Genomic DNA, 22,633 nt, shown 5'->3' with positions numbered 1-22,633 from the left:
ATCACGACATTATTGTGGACTGACATCGTATTCTAGAGGGTCTTGCGTGGTTCCTACAGTGACTTACAACGTGTCGTGTACGGTAACTTTATAGTGGTGGAATCTCCTCGTTTGAATGATACTGAAACCAACTTTGATACTGTATGTGATGCATTAATGAACCAATGTGCAACTCCAAGAATACGATCACTCCTCGTCGCTCTCTTCCGCCTCTTCAGTCTTGGTGTTGGCCAAAACCCAATCCTTAGCTCTCGTCTTTGCCTTTTCTTGACCCTGAGCATCTCCTATCCTCTGTTCAATCATCAACCATTTCTTGAACAAGAATCTACCAACAAAACCCGGGATCAGCTCTCGTGTACCGACCAAACGGACGAGTATTACGGATTTTAAACTCACTTAGCCTTTTTGCTTGTAAGCTTTTGATCCAAAGCTCGGTCTACGAGACCTCGGACACCTTGAACATCTGAGATTTTGGCGAGTTGGTCGATGTAGACTCCCCACAGATCTAATCGTTTTGGGAACCGATCGACGAGTCCTTCGAAAAGGGTCTTCGCTCGTTCCGCATCACCATGTTTGAATTCGAGCAATGCCATCTTCTCGATCGTCTCGACGTCTACATATTCAACATGATCGTCAACATTATTGTCCCTCGAGCAAATGGGACGAAGTGGGACTCGACTCCAACTCACGCTTTGACTTGTCCAGACTCTTCATACTTCTCGGTAACAAAGCTCGAGCAGCATCCACATCCCCCTTCTTCAGGTAAAAGTCTGCAAATCTCGTCCAAGATTCAGGATATGCCGAAAACTTCTTCACGATCTTCTTAAAAACCTCTTCAATTACACCATCCTCTTTTCCAGCAGCTTGCAACGCTTCGACATATCGCATATAGACTGTCCTCGCATCGTTGTATTGCGCAGCTTCCTTGAAGATTTTTTCGGCGCTGTCGGTGGTTCCGAATCCAAGTTCGAGGTTGACCAATGCCATCCACACGTTGAGCTTTTCTTCCTCTTCACGATATGAGATCTTCTCCAAAGCTTGTCTTCCGATCTTTCGAGCCTTCTCAACTTCGTGCAGTTGGAGATGGAAAGACATGTATTGGATCCAGAGGAAAGAAGAGTTTGGGGAAGCGAGAAGAGCACGTTCGAATTCGGCGGTTGATTCAGGTCGAGCTTCAGGAGCAGTGGAAGTGAGATCGGTGATCGCTCGTGATTTCCCCTTGCCCTTCGCAGACTTCGCGGCAGAGGTTGAGGGTCCTTCTTCGTCAGACTCAGCCTCGGAGTCGGAAGACTCGGAAGCAGAAGCAGGCGCTTGTCCGGACCAGTCGAAACCACCAGCGACATCGAGAGCGGATGCAGGGGCAGTCTTAGCCTTGGCGGCCTTCTTGGTCACAGGAGCACTTGCAACCTCGACCTAACGAGGTATCAGCGTGCATCACAAGTGATAGATGGGCATTAAACTCACCTCGACATCATCGTCGGACTCTTCCTGAACGTCCTCATCGTCGTCATCCTCGTCTTCCTCCTCATCGTCTTCGTCACTGCCATCCATTTCTACGTCCTCGTCGTCTTCGTCGACTTCTTCGTCCTCTCCATCCTGTCCATCCTCCTCGTCCTCGTCGGCCTCTTCATCATCGTCCTCTTTCTCCTCTTCATCATCATCCTCATCGCCTGCGAACTCCTCACCGAAGTAGCTCGCCTTGATTCCGAAGTTGACCTTCTTCTTCTCCGTATCGATACTGATGATCTTCGCCTTCACTTGGTCGCCCTCTCTGAAGCCTTTGAGGGCTTGAGACACGTCTTGCTTCTTGTGGTCAGAAATCTGACATGGTAGACATCAAGTCAGCTACAGTCTTCACAGTCACAGAAGAGACTTCAAGCTTCTTCACTCACCTCAGACTTGTGGCACAGACCACTGACATCGCTTCCTTCGATTCTCAAGAACATACCATAAGCTTCGACCTGTACTCGGTGGTGATCAGCTAAAATCCCCTTCGATAAAGTGCGCTGAGATGCCCAACTTACCTTTCTGACTTCAGCCACAACCTTCTGACCCTCGACAAAGTCCGCCAAGCCAAGCTTCGCAACCTTCTTAGCAGCCTTCGAGGGGTTCTTCCTCAAAGTCATCTCGACTGAATTTCGTTTCGTATCGATGCTCAAGATCTTGCCTGAAACAAGTTGGTTGACCTCGAATCGAGATTCCCAATCTTTCACAAACTGTCATTTTTTCATCATCATCATCATCAGCGAACTGGTTGACCATGAACCTCAATACACGAGTAATGTGCAACTCACCTCGTCAAAGAGCTCTTTGATCATGATACGAGCGGTAACGTTTCTACCCAAGGAGACAAAGACACCATGACTTGAAACGTTCTTTACCAAACCTCTGATGGCTTGACCCTGCTTCAGTCCCGCGACAGTCTCAATCTCCTTGTCGACCACTGCGTTCGCATTATCAGAGTCAACTCTTGAAGGTCGAGTAGAAAGGTCGATAGCTCGTTTCTGCTTGTTGACGTTGAGTACGTAACACTTGACTTCCTGATCGACCTTGAGAGGGGCTTTGCCAGCAGAGATGACGGACAAGTCATCGGTGGCGTCACATGGGTGGACTCGGCCTCGAATAGAACCGGGAAGTTGAATCATCGTTCCTTGCGCGGTGTTCTCGATGACAGTACCGGTGATGAATTGTCCAGGTTGGATAGCATCGATGGCTTTGACGTTTCGAGAGATACCAGAAGCAGCTTCATCCTTCTTCTCATCCTTGGTCTTGGTCTTCTTGGTAGTAACGCCAGTGGGGGTTCGCTTAAGGTTGACGATGACGAGACCTGACGCAGGGTTCTTGGAAACGACCACGAGATCATCGATCTTTTCGCCAACTTTCAAGGTGGATCGAAGCTCGTCGATGCCCATATGTCTTTGGTTGGACAGGTTACTGAGTGACAACAAGGCGGTAAGTTGACTAGGTTCGAGCTTGACAACCACTTGTTCCTCGTGGATCTGAGATACAACGCCATTGACAGCATCGCCGACCTGGAGCTTCTCAGCAGCAGTTGCAGGAGCGGTAGCGGCAGCTTGTTTGGCAGAAACAACAATTCGCTCTGTCTCCGGAGTGATTTCGAGGATTCGGACGTTGATGGGTTTGCCGACAAAGAAGATGTCGTTCAGGTTCTTGACGAACGTTTGACTGTAACAAATCGTCAGGAACCATATCCGATAGGGAGATGTTGCATTAGAACTCACCTTGACTCGGAAAGGGGCATGAAAGCCTTCAGTCCACCGAAGAGCTCAACGACACATCCTTTCTCCACAATCTTGATCACTGAAGCAGGAGTGACCTGTCCAACCTTCAGATCGGCAAACGTACCCGGAACCTCCAATTGCGACTCGACAAGAGCCTTCTTCAGGGTAAGAACCACTCTGTTTCGTGCTGGCTCAAGCGACAATACTCGAGCTTTGACGGAGGCTCCAGGTCGGAATCGTTTCTCGGGGTGTTTCAATCGGATATCGGCGTAATGTGTAGGGAAGACGATACCGTCCACGCTTCCAAGAACATCAACGAAAAGCGATTTGTCGGTGAGACGCCGGATAGTACCCTAAATTAAATTCAGCAATTGTTACACTAAAAGAGGAGCAAAAAGACAGCGGTCAGACTCACCTTGAGCACTTGACCGATCTTGAGCTCGTTGACCTGCATGAAGAGCTGATCCAAGACTTTCTGCTCGAAACTGAAGAGCAAAACACCGTCGAGTGGAGAATGGCCGATGACTCGGGCTCGGTGTAGTGTTCCTGTCTTGTACTGTCCCGTGCTGTTTGACAAGACAGCCACTCGCTCGTCCGCCAAATGACTGATCTGTAGTAGAGATGAGCCCAATTCGCACGTTTGATCTGGAAATAAACTTACGTGCACGAACCCGTCCAAGCCGTCACTTGTTCGACACATGACACCCCAGTCGGGAAGGACTCTGGTGACCTTCACGCTCTGGTACACCTTTCCAAGATTGATGGCATGTTCTAATGGGACGTCCTCTCCTTCTTTGGTAGGACTAGAGAAGGCAAGTACATGCGGTAAAGCGGAAAGGGCAAATTGTCGAGGAGTGGTAGCAAGGTTATCGTAGATAATACGAGCGCGGATCTGTACATCATAATTTAGCTTGTGCCACGAGCGTCTCGCCATGCATCAGGTGCAACTCACCTTCTTCCCGATCTTATATTTACTCTCAACATCGGCTTCTCCTAAGGGCAAATGGGCGATATCGATAGTACCATCGAAGAAACCGCAAACCTTGACGTTGAGACCACTTGGGACGACGGCCGTGATCAACGCAGAAACGCAGTGACCAGGGACAATTGATTCGACCGTCGAGACCTCGCCGACGATATTTCGACTGAGCTCCAAAGGATCGAGGGACAGCTGAACGACTCGTCCACCGGCTGTGAGTGATTTGATAGTAGAAGGGAGCAATTGTCCGGGAATGAGAGTTTTGGCTATATCGAAGGGTATACTATTAGCAGCCAAACAACGGAACTAAAACAGGAGTTTACTCACAAGGGACGTATTGCTCGACCTCCTCTTTGCTGACGAAACCCTCCACGCTGATGGTTCCATCCTCATCGCTAATGCCGACACCGATTGTCCAACCTTTATCTTCTTCCGACTTGACCTCGCCCACCAACAAATATCCCTTCTCCAGATCCTTCTTCGCAACCTCCGAGTTGACCTTCTCCGGCACCAGAGTGACTTCCACTCTAGCAGCTAGTCTAAGAGTCTCGGTGACGGGATATTGTGAGATGAACGATTGACTCGCTGTAGGGTAAAGAGTGACGACCTTCACTGGGACATATTGACCGGGAACGAAGAGTTGAGCGAGATCAGGTGCCATGGACGACTCATCGTCTTCTTCCTTCTCTTCGTCGTCCTCGGCGTTGGACTTGTCAGATATTGACATAGCGGCCTCTTCGGCGTTGAGGAGGTTGGTAAGAGTGGTTGATATTTCGGTGATGGGGACATGGGCGAGGAGGTTGTTGGGCAAAGAGAGGATGAGATGGAGTGGGAGGACGGTGTGAACACGGGCGAGAACATGAGTACCGGGGACGAGTCTCTTGTAGTTGAGGATTTCGACTCGAATACTGTCCTTATCTCTTTCCTCTTTGATCTTGTCTCCGACATTCTTCTTCATCCTCTTCACCTGTCTCTCGCTGACCTGTCTCTTCTTCTGATTACCGCCTTTGCTCGCAGCTTCAGCTTGAGCTTCCTCCTCGGCTTCTTTTCGACCCTCAGCTCTGGTCTGCTTCAGCTCGAGAGGAGTCAAAGTCGATCCTCCACCTCGAGGGAAATCAGTCTCTTCCTCCCGCAGTGCGGAGGTGAAAGAGGGGACAGGTCGAGGTGCTGATGTTGAGGCAGAAGGAGCGGAAGAATCGACATTGGTCCTCGGTTTCTTCGATGTCGATCCCTCGGCATCTGCCTGAGTTCTCTTTTTGTTTTCGATCGCCATGGCTAGATGTTGTATTAGCCTATAGCTGTTTCGGTAGAGATGTTGGAGAACGAAGAAATTGAAATGATGAAAATAAAACTTGATCTAGGTACCGGACGTTCAAAATTCTGGTTCTTGTCACGTGTTTACACAAGGGGAACAATTAGTGATCTGGATGATGATCATCAATGATCAATGATGCCTGGATGACTTGAAACGCGTCTCAAAAGTACAAGTCATCTTGTTGCACAATTCAAATACCAAAATATCATACCAAACATGGCTTCCGCATCCTCGGCTGGAGGTCCACTAGCTTCGAGCAGCGGAGCTACGTCGTATACGACTCCTACGAAACGTGCCGCGTTCGCCCCTTCCGCTGAAGCAGGTCCGAGCAGAGCCCGTCCAACCGGCGCCTCACCGGCATATGTATGTTGTTATTTCAGATCCATGTGCTCCGTCTGTAGCTTATAAGATATGCCAGAGCTCTCGAAGACACTCATTATATGGAATAGAGGATCGTATAGTCATTGAGTAAGCTTATTATGCTCTCGACTCGCCGTCCCGATCCCGAAGAGTAGCATATTGACCATCAGTTCGCCGACAGTCCGGGGTCACGAGTATGGAAAGTCGGTTTCTCCGGTGAGACGGATCCAAGAGCAGTCTTTTTCTCTCTTGACGAGGACGATCCGACGAGCGCTACCGAAGCATGGAATCTGGACTTGGAGAGACTGGAGGGTGTACGAGGGAGTAGATCAGAAGGTGATAGGCTAGTCGGGGTCAGAGTTGTCAAGAAGTTACGAGACACGTTTTCCAAGTACGTCTTTCTACGCATGATCAGCTTTGAAGTGTGGGGTGGTGCATTATCTCAAGCTGATGGATTGTTGGTAACAGACATCTGATGACGGATCCGAAATCGAGAAAGGTAATCGTTGTGGAGAACACTTTCTTGCCGACATATGTGAAAGAGCATTTAGCGAGAACGCTATTCGACAATCTCAAAGTGTGTTCGGTCTCTCAGTTTTGACAATATATGCTAACTTGAATTAGGTCCCATCCGTCTCTTTCACGTCTTCTAGCTTTCTCGCACTCGCCGCATGCGGACGCATAACAGGACTGGTCGTCGACATCGGATGGCTCGAAACTAGCGTGACACCGGTATATCACTCCCGACCTCTATATTCCCTTTCTCGATCAACACCAGCAGCAGGACGTCGCTTACACAAACGAGTCCGATCACTTCTACTTCATTATGGTGCTTACATCCCGCCCCCAACGTCGTTAGGGAATATCCACTCGAATCAACGGACAAAGGGTGTTCCTCTCGCGTTGTTGACAGATAGATTGGTGGAACGAATCCTGACGGAAGGATGTTTGGTCGGAGGTGTCTTCATTGGCTCTGAAGGCGTAGCACAGATGGACGTCGATATGACAGCTCAGGATGTGAAGGAAGGATTGGATCTAGAGGACGAGACAGTGATACGGGATTTCAAGAGTCGCTTCGAGGGATCTTCATCGGCAACGGATATGATATTCAAGGTTTCCCCAACTTCGAAAAACGAACCGAGAGATATGGGCTGTGGCACGGTGATCGTTCCAGGCTGGGTGAGAGAGCGAGCGGCAGAGGTTCTTTTCGAGGATGATGAGGAAGAAGAGGACAAATCTATCCCTAGGACGATATTAGACTGTCTCTTGAAGGTGAGTCGAGTTGAGAGATCGTCATCAATCGTCGATCGTGAGGCTAAAACGTCTCTGTTTATTAGCTACCAATCGATCTGCGACCGACTCTCGTATCTTCCATGTTGATCACGGGTGGTACGCCTTCCTTGCCAGGCTTAGTCCCCCGACTTCGCATCTCCCTCCTGCAACACCTCCTTCCCCCACCCACCGATCTATCCACCTTGGCTCCCGCTTCACCCCTCGACAGCCCGGCAAGCAGGATAGCAGAGATGAAGCAGTGGAGAAAGAGAAAAGATGAGCCCTATCGAGATATGTATGGTTTGGCGCGTAAATTAGCGATACTCAATGATCCTGCGCCGTTGGATGGGCCGGAAGCGAGTACAGGTGGGAAAGCGCCGAGATGGGTACCGTCATTAATGAGCTGGGTGGGAGGTTCTCTAGCTGGGTAAGCTCTGTTTTCCTCCTTTTTTTTCGACATAGAAAGGAATTAAAGGATGTGTCCTGTTGTAGATCTTTGAAAACATCGTCCCCGGAACTTTTACGAGAAACGTACGATACGCTCATGGCGACTTCGATCTCTCGCGGAGAAGCGTATCGTCATGAACTCGAAGCGTCAGAAGTAGAGATTGCAGCGACAGTGGGTGTGTCGGTCGACGAGCTGAGGACTGGAGAAGCGCTGCATGATGGCAGAAAACTGAGTAGGAAACGGGGCTGGAGGGAAGGGGGTCCATCTGTGTTAGGCGATTGGACGAGGATCGTCAAAGCGTGATTTGTTTGTCGTACAATATTATAACGATCTGTGACTGCCGCAATACCGCCATATCAAGCTATTCATACATAATATACAATACACCAAGATAGCGATGTTCCCACCAGGGTTCAAGCCCAACGGTATCTCGTACTACTCTCAACGTTACTTTTTCCCGTCGACAACTTTCTTTTCCTTCCTCGTTGATTGTGTCGAGTTTCTCTTAGCCCATCTGAGACCACAAGCCTGTAGCGAAGACGAAACATCAGCGGTATCCTGTCAAGATGATGGACTTATCTGTACACTCACATTACACAATGTTTTGGGACCCAAAGGCCCCTTTCTCCACTCTGGACTATCCGTCCTACCACATGTCACACAAACGTGCATTCCCTCAACTTCACCTTTACCGCCACCACCTCCACCGACACCTGCACCTGTAAGACCCAATGTGCCGGCAAGAGACTTCTTCCTCTTCTTTTCTGGTTTGCCGTCAGGGTTCTTCGGTGGTCTGCCAGACGGTTTGAGCTTCGGTTTGATATTCGAGCTTGAAGGTAAGGGTTGTTTGGAGAATGATGAAGGAGAGGAAGAAGGCGATGAGCTTGATGAAGAGGAAGGTGAGGAAGAAGGGTTGTATGATGGTTTGGATGGAGAGTGGTCTGGGAACGATGTTTTTCGGGCTGCAAATTATCAAAGGTAGGAAAGGGTCAGTCGTGCTGCTACAGAATAGACCCCATGGAGTACAGAGGAGACACCATGGAATACAGGGGGAGGTGGAGAAGACGGGACTCGTCAACTCACGAGGTGCGAAATCTTCGTCAAGATCAAGTTGTAATTCTCGCAACTCCTCGCGAAGGCGTTCGTTTTCCAGCTTGAGCTCCAAGAATGCATCGAGACTGTAGGGGAGCGGAACCATCAGCTTTATTGACATTCGGTTGACAGCGAAAGGCAGGGCGAAAGGTCACTAACGATTGGCCATTACTTCCTGTCCCACTGCCACTCCCAGCTTCGCTGTCCCCACCATTATCCCCGACTCTCCTCCCCATCACCCAGACCGCTTTGCCCTTCATCCCTCCTTCATCCCCGCTCGGCCCACTCCCGCTTCCTCTTGGTACCACAGCGACCGTTCCCGGTCCTGCGAGATTAAATCCCTCCTGAGATTGCGACAGAGGATTCCCATCCTCCCCAATGCCGGTCGCATGACCCCTGATCTCCCATACTACTGGTCCCGACCTGCCTCTTGACGAAGGGGTGGATTGTGCTTCTGATGATCCGCTAGGCGAATTATCGTTAGGGAAAGAAGTTGTCATTCGGACATAGGTCGAGGCAGAGTCCGAGTGCGAGACATTGATAGGTGGTGAGAAGGATGAAGAGGAGGATGTAGTCGAGGAAGAATTGCCGTGCGTCAAAGCGGGTGGGGAGGGATGGAGTAGCGTATTGAGGAAGGTCTGGAGTTGGGAATGGTCCGCGGCTGATCCATATTGTCAGTATATCGATGCTTCCTTGTGAGAAAGACGCTCAAACATACCCGTTACAAGCTCGAGGAAATCTCGTCCTTCCAGATCCGCAGGTTTTTGGCCCAGCATCTCTCCCACAGCCGGCGAGACATAGATGATCTACAAAGACATTGACATCAGCTTGACAGACTTTCACGTCCACGGATAGAAGCAGAGTAGCTGACCTTCCACTTCATTTGTTGTCCCCCTTCGTTCCCCTGTTGTGTCTGAGTCTGTTGTTGTGACTGTTGCTGATTCGAACCAGTCTGTTGCTGTTGTTGTTGTTGTCCTTGCTGTCCCTGCTGTTGTGACAGAACAGGCTTCAAGCAGAAGATCGTCCCTCCCACCAACTCCTTCAACAGTATCTCGGGCCATTTCTTCCGTCTTGTGAACTGACGAGCGGACCAACATTAGCTCGGAATAAAATGGGTAGAAGACGGACTTCACCTCTGCAGCTCCGTTGGTTGATGATTCTCGATCTTCATTGTTCGAAGTCATGTAATTCGCTCCAGCGATAGACGAAGCGAGGAGTGACATGCTGAGGGGTATATGCAATGATGTAGATGTGTGCAGTAAAGATGCAAGGAAGTTGATGTGCACAGAGTATAGAGTGATAGAAGATAAGGAGTTCGAGGATTAAGTTTGTTACAATACCACTTGTAGTGAATACATTACTCGATCGTAACGAGAGGTTGTGCTGATCATCATCATTCACTTCTTAAGGTTCAGGGAATTTAATATGGGAGGTTTGTCACCACGTGGAGGGGAGGGAGCAGACAGTACCCACCCTATGGTACATACCATACATACATGCAACAGCTCGACCGTCTTGCATCGCTGCTCTGATACTATCATACAGAATTGGCAAGGATCATCCCTGCTCTCGCACGAGAGTAAATGATCGGACGAGATGTTTGCATACTGGGTGTTGAACAATCTGGACGTGCCGTGGTTACTTTGTGCCCACCGTACGATATTGCCTCGTTCGGCGCAAAAGCAAAAAGATACATCCTTCCACGTGGCACCAAGTTTGCCACTCACATCTCCGGCCGACGTGAAACAAGGCGGGTGGAAGGGAGCTTAAGGATGATGTGCTCGCTCGGTGATTCAGCAACGAGCAGAAGGTGGTCAAGGTCTTCGCACTCACATCAACATCAAGTATACCTCACAACACCACTTCTCATCGCAGTCCACTATCCATACGAGAGCTAGCAAGAGCCTGTACGACTTAGACTATATTAATCAGTACACTCAGAACAGCGAAAAACATCATGGCCGTGCGTATGATACCCTTTCCTATAGCAACCCCCCGTTCCGCACCAACTCCTCCTCACTCCGGACCTATCATCAATCTTGTCACTTTACACTAACGTCATGTATTTCCCCAACTTCCTGCTCCTTTCTCTTCTGCTACGTATACTCGCACACACACGGTATGACCACTTCCGCAGGACCTCACCAACATCTTTTCCGCTCCTGGTGCTGCACCTACCGCCCCTGCTTATCGATACAATGTCAAGATGACATGTACTGGTTGTAGCGGTGCTGTCAACCGAGTATTGGGGAAGAACATCGTCGCGCGTGAGTTCATTCTTACGTTCAATCTCCTGATCCGCAGCAAGAACAAGCACCACCTTTGCTTGAAATCCCTCTGTCCTTCGCTTAACACTTTCTATACCATTCTCGAGACCTCCCATATCACCTACCAAGGATGAATGCTGACTCTATCACTGATTCATCGTAGCCAACGCATACCACATCTCTCTCCCTAAACAACTCGTCCTTGTCTGGGGCCCTAATCTCCCTCCATTCGAGACCATCACCGAGAAGATTGCAAAGACTGGAAAGGTCATCAATTCGAAAGAGGTAGTGAGCGACGCTACGCACTTGCCCACGATCGAGGCGTAGATCTACAAAGAACGCAAGAGACTGTTAGATATCGGTGAAAAGGATTGAATTTGTTCTGGGTTGTCTGCCCTTCGGTGTATGCTGGGTAGATACCTCAAGGTAAAAGACGACATAGGGTCTCGGTATTGGCTTGCTCTGTGTCCGGCCGCCGCTTGATCTTTGCAGAGTCGAGGTGTATGCATACAACATTGTAGTTTTCGAACATTCAGACATCTAGGTACAAGCAGCGTGATCCTGGAAAAGACAACTTCACAGGGCCGGGCTGTTCACCGAACCTGCCCATCGTCTCCTGTTGTACTCTCCAGATAATCCTCTTGATGATCTTCTCGCCTCCCATTCCACTCCAATTGATCCTCTAGTTCACCTTGCTCCTTGATCTCAGGCACTTCCTCGGGCACATCGTGGCCAGATGTCAACTCCTGCTCCTCCTCTACTGACATCACCACCTCTTTACTCGTCCCTGTCTCTACTGCTTCCTGTCCAATCGACGTCGCGCTGCCCGTTTCGTCACCACAACCACAATCGTAGGTGGAGTCGAGAGTGAGACAGTCAAACTCAGGTTTACCAAGTCGGGCATTGACTTGATTATGGACATGACAAAGCCATAATGAAGCGGATTTACGGGACGATGTCTGGAAAAGTTTATCAGCGGTTGTGCGAGAACAAGTCGTCGAAAACTCTGCAACGAAAAGATGATCGTAGTACTCACCTGCGGAGGGAACTCCTTTAATAGCTTCTGAAACTCCGCCGCACATTCTCCACAAGGGTATAATCTCGAGAAGAGGTGAAAATACGATTTGAGGGCCTGTCGATCATCTTCAGTCGGTTCCTGCAAAAGTCAACAGCGACCATCAGCAGCGATCGGTAGGTACCGGACTGAATTGCTGCTATGACGGCTAACACGAAGCAGAGTAGCGTCCTTTGTGTATGTAGGACAGACGGACTTACATCGGGGAACCGCAATGTCATGAGATGTAAGACTCGCCATGCCGCTCTGCCTAGTTCTGCCCTGCGTCACAAACGAATTCATCAGAACCAGTTCTTCAATTGAGCTTGAGCAGATGAAGATCACTCTGTCGTCAGCTCAAATGCACACTTACTTGGCAGTCGCATTGCCCAGCTTTGGCATGATCACTCCTCCACCGATAACTTCATCGCTCACTCCGCTCCATGGTTGTTCCACCTTTGACTTTGCAGCTGTCCCCGTATCCAGATCGATCTCCTCATCATCCCACTCTCTCACTTTTTCATTCTCGTAGATCTCTCCAACACCACCTATATTCGGCTTGACAGGCGTTCTCCAATGATCGCTATCAATACCGCCAGCTTGGACGTCGCCTGGTCCAGGCACATGTTCGGGTGTAGGGTAGAGGAAGTATAATGTGGGGACGATGATGACGACCGTGAGGATGAGGGTGAGACGGACAAAGCGGGGTAGATGACCTAGCATCGTGGGATTGCGTAGCGAAAGCGGGAACGGGAGCTCGAGGAAGTCACTGCGGGGCTGGTATTGATGTGGGAGGGGAGGGAAGAGACGAAGAACAAAAGGAAGTTGCGGATCAAAAGATGAAACAAGTTGCATATCGTTACTTCACACGGTGCCTTTTGACTTTTATTCCGTACGCGCGCAGAGAGACAAAGACGCCTATTGTCATAACAATAAGGTAATGTCCCATCAGATTCCCATTCCTAATCATGCATGCTGTATGACCTGAATAGAGTGAGAGGAGCACATGAGAGTACATATCAACCTATGCATGAGTTAGACCACATTCCACTTGAAGCGAACGTGGTTCGATTTGGTAATCGCTATAGCAACAACAGTGGTGGTAGGTAGTACGCCACGGCACGCGCTTTCTCCCCACCCCCTGAACGCGAAACAAGACGCGACAAGGGACGACGGAGACAATAAGCCAAAACAATCATTCGTACATTATACATCATAATCCTCATCATTACATCCTTCCAATCTCGCGTTGACCCTACACAACTTGATACCCCGACACCCTTTGCGCATCCTTTTGACAGCAAAGGTTCATATTCGAAGCAACGTCGTTCACATGATCGAGTCAAACTCCTGTATCACCGGATTCACAATATAGTCTCTTCTCCACATCCTTCCCACCCCTCTCAGGCAGTCATGTCATTACCCTCCAACGGTTCCACCGCTCCCACCATAACCTCTCCCTTCCTTGCTTGGCCCTCGAAACCTATCGCACGCGATTCTCCTCTCTCGCCACCGTCTACCTCGAAGTTTGACGAGCCTTCTACGTCTTACCCGTCATTCTACGACTCTCCGACCAAGAGCAATGGCACGATGGAAAGAAGACAGTCGAGTTCAAAAGGCAAAGAGAGGGCGACCGATACTCCCGAGTTGAGAGTCATGGGCGAGCTGGAAGATGGAGAACAATCTCAACGGCGAGATAGAAAATATGCTCCGCCCAACAAACCACTTCAACCTCATCAGCTTGGGAGAATTGCCCAATCCTTTGGAATAGTCATTCCTCATCTATCACGACTACCTAGTCCTACATCACCTTCATCGTCCAGTCGACCGCTCTCACCTTCGTCTGCTACATCCCCGTCGATGGCTTCGCTCAACAAGGGACGTCTATCTCCGCTGCTCAGCGCTTCTGCCCCGACTAGACCGACTCCTTACCTCCTTTCGGTCATTCCGCCTTTGACCCTCCTTCCGACTGCTTCGACTTCCACGTCAGAACAAAATCATCAACGAGAAAGGAAATGGAGAAGAGGAAGGTTGTTGCCTTTACAACCGACTCTGGGCTCAATGCTGGTCTGCATTGCGAGAGAGTATGGACTGCCTTCGACAGTTGGTCTAGGCGTCTATCTTGTCCTTCCCAGTACCCTGGCAAGCGGTAGAGGCGGCGGTTCCAGTTCATCAGCAGTTTCGGATTACTCGTCGGAAGATGGTGAACCAAGTGGACCGCAAATATCGTCATCAACTTGGTCCACCCTCTTCTCCTCTCATCTCATGCCCAGTCACAACAATACGACCATCACTTCTCGCTCTTCCACGCCTTCGCATACACCAGAAAAACGATCTGGACAGCTAGGACGAGATATATCGTTCCCACCAAGCCCATTGTCATTGTTGCAAGCCAAAGCTCAAGGCTCCGGTCACAAACCGAAAGTCCGATCCTTATCCACTGAACCTTCACCTAGCAAGCCTCCCATACTGAGTCATTCCGCACATCCCTCGACCTCGTCTTCGTCCAATGTTCCTCCTACTCCCGCTTCCGTTGGTGCTCTATCGTTCTCTGCTACTGCAAGTACGCCGAACCCGATTGTGGGATCTATCGAATTTGATATAGATTTGGACGAAGCGACGTGGTTCGAAGAATGGAAACGATCAGGGAAACAATCCAGACATAAGCGATCTATGACAGCAGAGGGAGGAATGAAACAGCTGAATCTGGTCAGGAAACAACAAGATGAAAGACCGCGGTTCCTGAAAGAGCTCGACGTCAATCGACCAACACCAGAACCGGAACGATTCTCAGGAAAGGGCGGCAACGAGACTGTATCCGCTTCTGCGAGCTTTTATGGATTCACGGATACGGATGCTGGAGCCGAAGAGACGGCCGCCTCGAGTGATGATCATCATGGAGAGGACCAAACGATGGTGGATGAGGTGGTATCATTGCTCAAAGCAGAGGGAGTTACCCAGGAAGACCTCTTGGCTAGTCCTGCCACTGTCAGCATTGAGGACGTAGACGCTGACACTGCTGGAAATGCGGTAAACCCTGCTGTCAGGAAGGTTCAAGCGATTTTGGATAAACGAGGGAGTGGTATCGTCATGTCGGAGCAACTGGATGATCTTGAGAAGAGTAAGTCGTCTTGCGTTTTGCCTTTGATCCAGCCCAGACCAGCAACTGACTGCGATTTGTAGTTATGCGACAGCTATCACCACGAGACATCCGCCTCACCTCTCCCCGACTCTTGACACCTCGCATGGCGGCCAAGGTCGCCAACGTGAATCTGACTCTACCCGAAGTCCCGAAGCGAGGCTCGTCGAAACATCCCTCATCGCCTCTAGCAGGAGGATTCACGGCTCCTGCTCCTGTCGCCTTCCCCAAGCCACCAAAGGGTCCTGCTCCGCCACCAATCGAGACTGCACCTGTCCAGAAAGCACGTGCCCTGGAAGATGCTGCCGAGCTGGATCCTCGACCTGTTTGGCCGGCTGTACCATTCCGGTCGCCCGGTTCACCTTCTTCAGTCCACGAGTTCTTTGCTCGTCCTCCACCCACACAACGGAACGTCTCTAGCCCCGCATCGATCTCATCCGAGACCCAGAAACGTATGCAAGCCGAATCTGAGGCTGCATCGTCAACGACGACAAAGGCAAGCGAATGGGTTCCGCGTCGACCTGCTCGACCTCCATCCCCCAAACTTGATCATCAACGAACCCTAAGCCATACACTTTCGCCCGAGCTCGTTGATCTGCTACGATCCCCGCCTGCGGCAAATGCGACTAGTCCTAATGGCGCACCGATATCCCCTCCTGCTGTAACAGAGGATAGAGAACGACGACAACGTACGCGTTCAGGATCAATGAGTCTCAAGGGACTTCGACACCAGATGAGCGCGAAGAATCTTGGTCAGATGTGGAAGAACGACAAGGATGCTATTCCTCTACCTACCCAATCTTCGCGTGGTGAGACTGTAGGATTGTTCAAGGGAGGTGTAGACGTGGAGAAGTCGTCCTTCCCCGGACTAAGAGAGGGTCAAACATCGCAGAGGAGTGTGTCTGGACCGACACCAATTTCAGCTTCGCCGCGAACGACTGAGTTTGGAGCGATCCATGAGAACGCCATCCATGTGGAAGCCTCGTCGCGCAATTCGAGTTTACCTGGAAAGAGTGGGAAGTTTACGAGCAAAATCTTCCATCCTTCGTTTGGGTTCGGTAGCAGGAAACATGAAGATGCGACGAGATCGGTTAGTGCAGGTGGTGGAGAAAAGGTTGATAGGGGAAGTAAGATGTCAAGGAGGAACCCGAGTCATGATGGGTCTATTCAGATTTCAGGCCCTATCATGTCGACTTTCGAGCACAAGATAGGATCATTCACCACCGCTTCTTCAACACTCCCTTCGACAGGGGAGATCTCACCCCCTTCTTCTGCCCAAGCGAATGGGATGAGACCTCCTCCTCCCCCATCGGCTCCAGGTCATACACGTACTTTATCACATCAAGGCGTATCCGTACCATTACAGCAACCTTCTTCACCGCGTGTGACACCCGCCAGTCCCCATAGTCCAGGTGGGAAATCCGTGAGGAGGAAACCGGTACCAGGGGTGGGTATGGACGACGGACAAGAGGCGATGATGAAGAGTAGTATGAGTTTGGGGAGTATGGCGAGTTTTGTTCTGGAGGATGCACCAAAGGGAAGGAGAGGTTTGGGTTTGGGTTTGTAAGGCCGTATTAGAACACTGTACGGGGCATGAGGTGGATCGAGCGATTACACTCGAGAAAGGGAACGGAACGAAGAGCGAAGGGGTACAAGTGGGACAGACCGCAGCGGGAGAGGAGGACCTATACGGAAGGAAGGATTCACTGATGGTGACGTCGCGCCGCATGGACATTCAGGATATTATACTGTATCTTCTATACAAGGAAAAGGAGGGAAATGGACCATAATACATGTCTACATGATTACTATAAGATATCCTGTACTTTCATATACCCCTACAATGCTATATAATTGTGCCGTTCTCTAAAACAAAAATCTACTTTGTTCTGCTTGCTGATGCGGAGATCCTGATCACGCCTCGTTGGGGTAGAATAGCTTTTGGGTATTCTGCCATACTTGTTCAGCTAAAGATAGTATTTCTATCCCTCTTATCGACGCGACCACATGTGCAATCACAACGACCTGCACGACCACACAAACATCATCACGATCAGCAACCACATTCAATACACTTCAATACCATGAGACTGAATACACTCACGTCTGCTGGTTCCATACGACCTTTGACGGCGAGACCGGATTGAAACTTTTCTGGCTTCCCGACACGTTTGAGAACGAGTGGTGAGTCGGACGATGGGAGATAGGGATGTGAAGCGTGAGATGTCGTTGGTGAACACCATGGTGCATCTATGACGACCCGTCGACACGCAAATATCAGTATGGATTTACCGTAGTACCGCGGTGAAGCGGTGCAAAGGGAGTGATGCGCGAAAGTCTGCAACTCTCGTTGACTTACCCGTTTCAAGGAGTAGTTTGTCCAGAGGAATCTGTTTGACCACTTCTAGATTCTCGGGAGTCTTTAGTGAACAGCCGTTAATACCGATATACAATCCCATGTCTACCTATACTCAGTCAATGAATCATCAGCCAACCGTCACACATAAATCCGGTTCCCCACTCACAAGCTCTTTCATCTCCGCCACTGTCCCTGTAAAACTATGGACGACCCCACCGCCCCATCCCGCTTCCCACCCCACTTCTTTCAAGATCCGCACGAGATCGACGTGCGACTCGCTCGTTCGGGAATGTAAGAATAACGGGAGATTGAAGGTCTTTGATAAAAGGAGAAGGGAAGGGAGATGTTTCAGTTGTATTTCTTTCGGAGAGTGGTGGAGTCGATCATAATCTACGTGAGCATAAACAAATGCGATCAGTCAATCAGGATTGGTTCTGCTGATGTGTTATTGTGTATAGAGACTCACCCAATCCTACTTCTCCTATCGAGATAATACGCTTAGATCCGCCTTCGCCACGATCTGCCGCGATGAATTTGGAGAGATCGGACAGATACCCTTCGGCTCCGGAACGATAGCTGTCAATCTCGTTTGTTGAAGTTGGGTGACAGCCGGCCGTACAATGCAGATCTGAATTCGCAAAAGGGAAGGAAGGGTAGATGGATGATCAGCAATAACTCACAAATATTGGAGAGAATCGTGAACGAGGAATGAGAAAGGCTTGCAACCATAACATTGTCGCCGAATTGGGTTCGAACTGAAGTGAGTTGAATTGACCTACCATATTCTTGAGCAAGCTTCAACGCTTCCTTGCTTTCTTTCAATGACGTTCCAGTGATCAGGATCCGTTCTACCCCAGCTGACTTTGCTCTGTCTAGCATCTGTGGAAGATCGGCCGGATGTCGTTGACGACCATGATATTTCCCTTGGAACATCGGATCTGTCAGATTAACAGCGATGTCTACGAGGTAATGGCAATACGATCAGTCACGACACTTATATGCGATAGCAACGTGCGACTGAGTCAACGAACCTGCGAATCGCATCTTGGCCAGTCTGTGTGTGGTCGTTCGAAAAATGTTGGGCAGTTTTTCTCAACTATAGATCGTCAATCGATGTCATAGTTGTTGCAGACCGGGAAATGGCCAAGGCGCGAAGGACGTCCTCCACTTTGCCATTTTCAGGGTAAATCCATAAATTCAAGCTATGGTGGCAAAGACGCTGCTGCAACCACCATATCACCATAACCACAAATTACATGTCTGCCATGCATTGTCCTCCTCCGCCGCTCAAAACATTTTACCAAGATACATTCAAGATGGCGCATTCTAGGAGTCTTTTGCTGAGAGCATACTGTCGTCTATGCTGATTATGGTAGTAATATAGGAGTCCTCACCGTAGCGATTGTGCCACATAACGCCGCGATATTTCCGCCACGAGGCGTGTTTTACTGACGTTCTCACTATCAACTCGTTCTTGACGGTCATTATATTGTCACCAACTTCATCTCTCTCTTCCACTCCCACCTCCCATCTCTACCTCTAGGGCCCGGCCAAACCCTAGTCTCAAAAAAACAACAAGATGGCATCCACCTCCGACTCTTCCCTGATAACCTCACTTACCTCTCGATTCCCGCTCACCCTCCCCATCCCTACACCTCTCACTCATCCTCATCTCATCTCCGCGTCTGATCTTCCGACCGAAGAAGACCTCCTTCATAATCCCGACAACCTTCGATCATGGCTCGCGTATATTCACCAGATCAAAGAACGGATATCGCAAAACGAACCTCCCAAGTCCGCGGTCGCTTCGCCTGAAGAGATACTTCTCGGTCCACTAGCTTCGCATACTTCTCGAGAAGGATTACAAGCCCTCGTTTCAATCTACGAACGAGCAATCTCCGTCTTCCCAACAAGTTACAAGTTGTGGAAAGCATATTATACCACTCGGCAACAGTATGTGCTCGGTCAACTCACTCCTGCAGCGAGAGAAGCGAGACAACATCAATCGAAGCGAGGAGCATCGTACAAGACCAATGTGAGAGAGATCCTCGAAGGTGCGGTCGAAGCGAACGAATGGCAAGGTGGTCTCGACGGAGTGGTAGGATACGAAGAGTGGAAATCGTTGATAGCCACCGGAGAAAGGATGTTGGCTTGTCTCAGTCATCTACCTGTTCCGTGGTTGATCCATCTGTCGGTATTGCTCCATCCGAAATGTCCGGCAACTTTCAAACGCACCTATGCCAGGAGGACGTTCGACAGAGCGTTGAGAACGCTGCCGCCGAGTTTGCACGGAAGGATCTGGGGGATGTACCTCAGATGGGCGGAGATGATAGGTGGTGATGCCGGCGAGAGAGTTTGGAGACGATATCTCAAGGTGAGTCGACCCGTCGTTCTCCAGTACGAGAACTGTCAATGATCGCTAACCTGAGGTGGCGTACGCAGGTCGACCCTAGTTTGACAGAACGACACATCGCCTTCCTTCTCGACGCGTCTCCTCCTCGACCACTTGCTGCCGCCAAATACCTTCTCTCTATCGCTCGACGCGCATCCAAAAACCTCTACTCCTCCCTTGAAGGCAAATCGCCGTATCAATTGTTTGTCGACTTCCTCGAACTGGTGGAACGATATGCCGACGACGTAGGAATGAGCGAGGAAGAGACCTTGGAGTTACAGGCGACAAGGAAAGCGGTGGAGGATAAAGTGGGAGAAAGCAGTACTGCAGAAGATGGTCCCGACGCTGCCGAAGAACCGGCTAGTATCAATGGTCGATTGATGAGAATCGCGGGACCCCCCATTCCACTTGGAGAAGCGAAACTGGTCAAGCCTGCAAACGCTGTCTCAGCCAAAAAGGGACCGGAAGAATTGCCTTACGACGAGGACTCTGATCCTTCCAGCTCTCGTCTTCTCGATGTGGAGGGTATCGTCGAACGTGATGGTTTGGAGGTGTACAAGGACCAAGCAGGTCGACTGTGGACTGGTCTCGCGACGTACTGGATCAAGCGAGGCGAATTTGATCGAGCCACAGCGACATTCGAACGTGGTTTAGCAGTGGTTGTCACCATTCGAGATTTCACTCAGATCTTTGATGCGTACGCCGAGTTCTCCGAAACCATGATCTCAACCCTGATGGATGCTCTCGCCGATGAAGACAACGCGGAGGATGAAGACTTTGATGTGGAAGAGACAGAAGCCGATTTGGATGAAAGGATGAAGAAGTTTGAGGAGTTGATGGACAGAAGACCGTTCCTTGTCAATGAGGTGTTGCTTCGACGAAATCCGAACGAAGTGGTAGAATGGGAGAAACGAGTAGCCCTCTACGGTGATGACGATGAAAGGGTCGTCGAGACGTACGTCAAGGCCCTCGATACGATCAACCCTAGAAAAGCGACAGGACCTCTTTATCCCCTTTACGTCAACTTTGCAAAGTTCTACGAAGAAGGAGGTAGTAAGGATGCGGAGACAGGCGAGCCAAAATCCGAGCCGGATATGGATCAGGCGAGAAAGATCATGGAGAGAGCGACAAAGGTGCCTTTCAAGTCGGTGGACGAGTTGGCCGAGGTTTGGTGCGAATGGGCAGAGATGGAATTGAGAAATGAGTGAGTGCAAGTTCTTCTTCATTAGCGTCTGATTCTCGCTGACACTGAAACAGGAACTACGATGAGGCCATCCGATTGATGCAGCGAGCGACTACGGTGCCGAAGAACACCAAGATTGACTATTACAACGACTCATTACCGCCTCAGACACGATTGTTCAAATCGCTCAAGCTTTGGTCATTCTACAGCGATATGGAGGAGTCTATCGGCACAGTTGACTCGACGAAGGCCGTCTACGACAAGATCATGGAACTCAAGATTGCCAATGCGCAAGTGATCGTCAACTACGCTGCGTTCCTTGAGGAAAACAAATACTTTGAGGAGAGCTTCAAGGTTTACGAAAGAGGGATCGAGCTTTTCCACTTCCCCATCGCTTTCGAGATCTGGAACATCTATCTATCCAAGTTCGTCAAACGATATGGTGGAAAGAAGCTCGAACGATCTCGAGATTTGTTCGAACAAGCTTTGGAGAACTGTCCTGCCAAATTCTGCAAACCCTTGTATCTCATATACGCGAAATTGGAGGAAGAACATGGCCTCGCCAAACGTGCTATGGGTATCTACGATCGAGCCGCCTCCACCGTGCAAGATTCCGACAAGTTCGAAATGTTCACGATCTATATCGCCAAAGCTACAGCCAACTTTGGTCTTCCAGCCACGAGACCGATCTACGAGCGTGCACTGGAAGTGTTACCGGATAAACAGACCGCGGAGATGTGTAGGAGATTTGCGAGGATGGAGAGGAAGCTGGGAGAGATTGATAGAGCCAGAGCGATCTATGCTCATGCGAGTCAGTTCTGTGACCCGAGAATCGATCCGGAGTTCTGGCAAGAGTGGAATGGATTTGAGAGTGAGTCTTACACAGTTTGTGCAAGAAAGTTCTTTCGTCGTGATGCTGACTTTTGTGCAATCTTCCCAGTCGACACCGGTTCCGAAGACACTTTCAGGGAAATGCTTCGTATCAAACGTGCCGTACAAGCATCATTCAACACAGAAACATCTTTCATCGCTGCTCAAGCCGCTGCCGCTTCGAAAGGTATTGAGAAGCCTACCGATGTTGCTAAAGACGCCGCTCAAGATGCTGCTGATCCAATGGCTGCGATGGAGCGGGAGATGGGCGGTAGCAATGCCGCCGCTTCTGCGAAGAAGACTGGTGGACCGGCTTTCGTGGCGAGCACACTGAACAAGACGAACGCGAATGGAATTAGTATGGGCGAAGAAGAGGAAGGAGGAGAGGTTGCCAACCCTGATGCGATTGTCATGGATGATGAGGAATTTTAGCGGAGATTTTAGGCTATACGATGCATCGTGATTGGACGCTACCGATGTATTTTGAATTAGACAGGCGATCGCGATGAGGGTTTGTGCATGCTACATGTAAAAACCGGGGGTTTGCTGATGAAGGAATATACAGTGTTCGTACTACCGATTACAAATGGAATGTTATGCAGCTGACCGTGATTTGAAGCCTGTGTCCAACCAACTCAAAGCTCTACTACAACACTCTAAG

At 49.9% G+C, this 22,633-nt stretch overlaps 8 protein-coding genes across 8 annotated transcripts; 4 read left to right on the top strand and 4 right to left on the bottom strand.

The window, feature by feature from the left end:
- Positions 1-186: 186 nt before the first annotated feature.
- CI109_104592 (uncharacterized protein) lies at positions 187-5,494 on the bottom strand (the record flags this gene model as incomplete). The annotated part of the gene is made up of 12 exons (XM_032006650.1): positions 187-325; positions 397-613; positions 690-1,413; positions 1,465-1,821; positions 1,893-1,961; positions 2,025-2,216; positions 2,295-3,186; positions 3,243-3,595; positions 3,658-3,852; positions 3,904-4,134; positions 4,195-4,487; positions 4,549-5,494. 12 exons carry the CDS (start codon positions 5,492-5,494, stop codon positions 187-189), a joined length of 4,608 nt encoding a protein of 1,535 aa, XP_031859013.1.
- A 258-nt stretch (positions 5,495-5,752) lies between these two features.
- On the top strand, positions 5,753-7,919 carry CI109_104591 (uncharacterized protein; the record flags this gene model as incomplete). Its single annotated transcript, XM_032006651.1, has 7 exons — positions 5,753-5,899; positions 5,955-6,004; positions 6,078-6,287; positions 6,365-6,473; positions 6,521-7,168; positions 7,234-7,595; positions 7,661-7,919. The coding sequence occupies 7 exons, from the start codon at positions 5,753-5,755 to the stop codon at positions 7,917-7,919; spliced, it is 1,785 nt and encodes a 594-aa protein (XP_031859014.1).
- A 144-nt stretch (positions 7,920-8,063) lies between these two features.
- CI109_104590 (uncharacterized protein) lies at positions 8,064-9,931 on the bottom strand (the record flags this gene model as incomplete). Its single annotated transcript, XM_032006652.1, has 7 exons — positions 8,064-8,144; positions 8,208-8,578; positions 8,700-8,794; positions 8,868-9,369; positions 9,427-9,514; positions 9,580-9,786; positions 9,842-9,931. The coding sequence occupies 7 exons, from the start codon at positions 9,929-9,931 to the stop codon at positions 8,064-8,066; spliced, it is 1,434 nt and encodes a 477-aa protein (XP_031859015.1).
- A 734-nt stretch (positions 9,932-10,665) lies between these two features.
- Positions 10,666-11,302, top strand: CI109_104589 (uncharacterized protein; the record flags this gene model as incomplete). The annotated part of the gene is made up of 3 exons (XM_032006653.1): positions 10,666-10,671; positions 10,846-10,975; positions 11,139-11,302. The coding sequence occupies 3 exons, from the start codon at positions 10,666-10,668 to the stop codon at positions 11,300-11,302; spliced, it is 300 nt and encodes a 99-aa protein (XP_031859016.1).
- Positions 11,303-11,568: 266 nt separating this feature from the next.
- Positions 11,569-12,884, bottom strand: CI109_104588 (uncharacterized protein; the record flags this gene model as incomplete). The annotated part of the gene is made up of 4 exons (XM_032006654.2): positions 11,569-11,934; positions 12,012-12,131; positions 12,251-12,311; positions 12,403-12,884. The coding sequence occupies 4 exons, from the start codon at positions 12,882-12,884 to the stop codon at positions 11,569-11,571; spliced, it is 1,029 nt and encodes a 342-aa protein (XP_031859017.2).
- A 558-nt stretch (positions 12,885-13,442) lies between these two features.
- Positions 13,443-16,735, top strand: CI109_104587 (uncharacterized protein; the record flags this gene model as incomplete). Its single annotated transcript, XM_032006655.1, has 2 exons — positions 13,443-15,150; positions 15,213-16,735. 2 exons carry the CDS (start codon positions 13,443-13,445, stop codon positions 16,733-16,735), a joined length of 3,231 nt encoding a protein of 1,076 aa, XP_031859018.1.
- Positions 16,736-17,082: 347 nt separating this feature from the next.
- On the bottom strand, positions 17,083-18,571 carry CI109_104586 (uncharacterized protein; the record flags this gene model as incomplete). Its single annotated transcript, XM_032006656.1, has 7 exons — positions 17,083-17,193; positions 17,273-17,418; positions 17,528-17,633; positions 17,694-17,917; positions 17,994-18,155; positions 18,307-18,486; positions 18,559-18,571. The coding sequence occupies 7 exons, from the start codon at positions 18,569-18,571 to the stop codon at positions 17,083-17,085; spliced, it is 942 nt and encodes a 313-aa protein (XP_031859019.1).
- Positions 18,572-19,106: 535 nt separating this feature from the next.
- Positions 19,107-22,404, top strand: CI109_104585 (pre-mRNA-splicing factor SYF1; the record flags this gene model as incomplete). The annotated part of the gene is made up of 4 exons (XM_032006657.1): positions 19,107-19,901; positions 19,970-21,123; positions 21,177-21,973; positions 22,043-22,404. The coding sequence occupies 4 exons, from the start codon at positions 19,107-19,109 to the stop codon at positions 22,402-22,404; spliced, it is 3,108 nt and encodes a 1,035-aa protein (XP_031859020.1).
- Between the last annotated feature and the right edge of the window lie 229 nt (positions 22,405-22,633).

This window comes from Kwoniella shandongensis, chromosome 8 (genome assembly GCF_008629635.2).
Source record: "Kwoniella shandongensis chromosome 8, complete sequence".
In the NCBI taxonomy this organism is placed as follows: domain Eukaryota; kingdom Fungi; phylum Basidiomycota; class Tremellomycetes; order Tremellales; family Cryptococcaceae; genus Kwoniella; species Kwoniella shandongensis.
The sequence above is the reverse complement of the archived record's forward strand: the minus strand, read 5'-3'. Positions and strand labels throughout refer to the sequence as shown.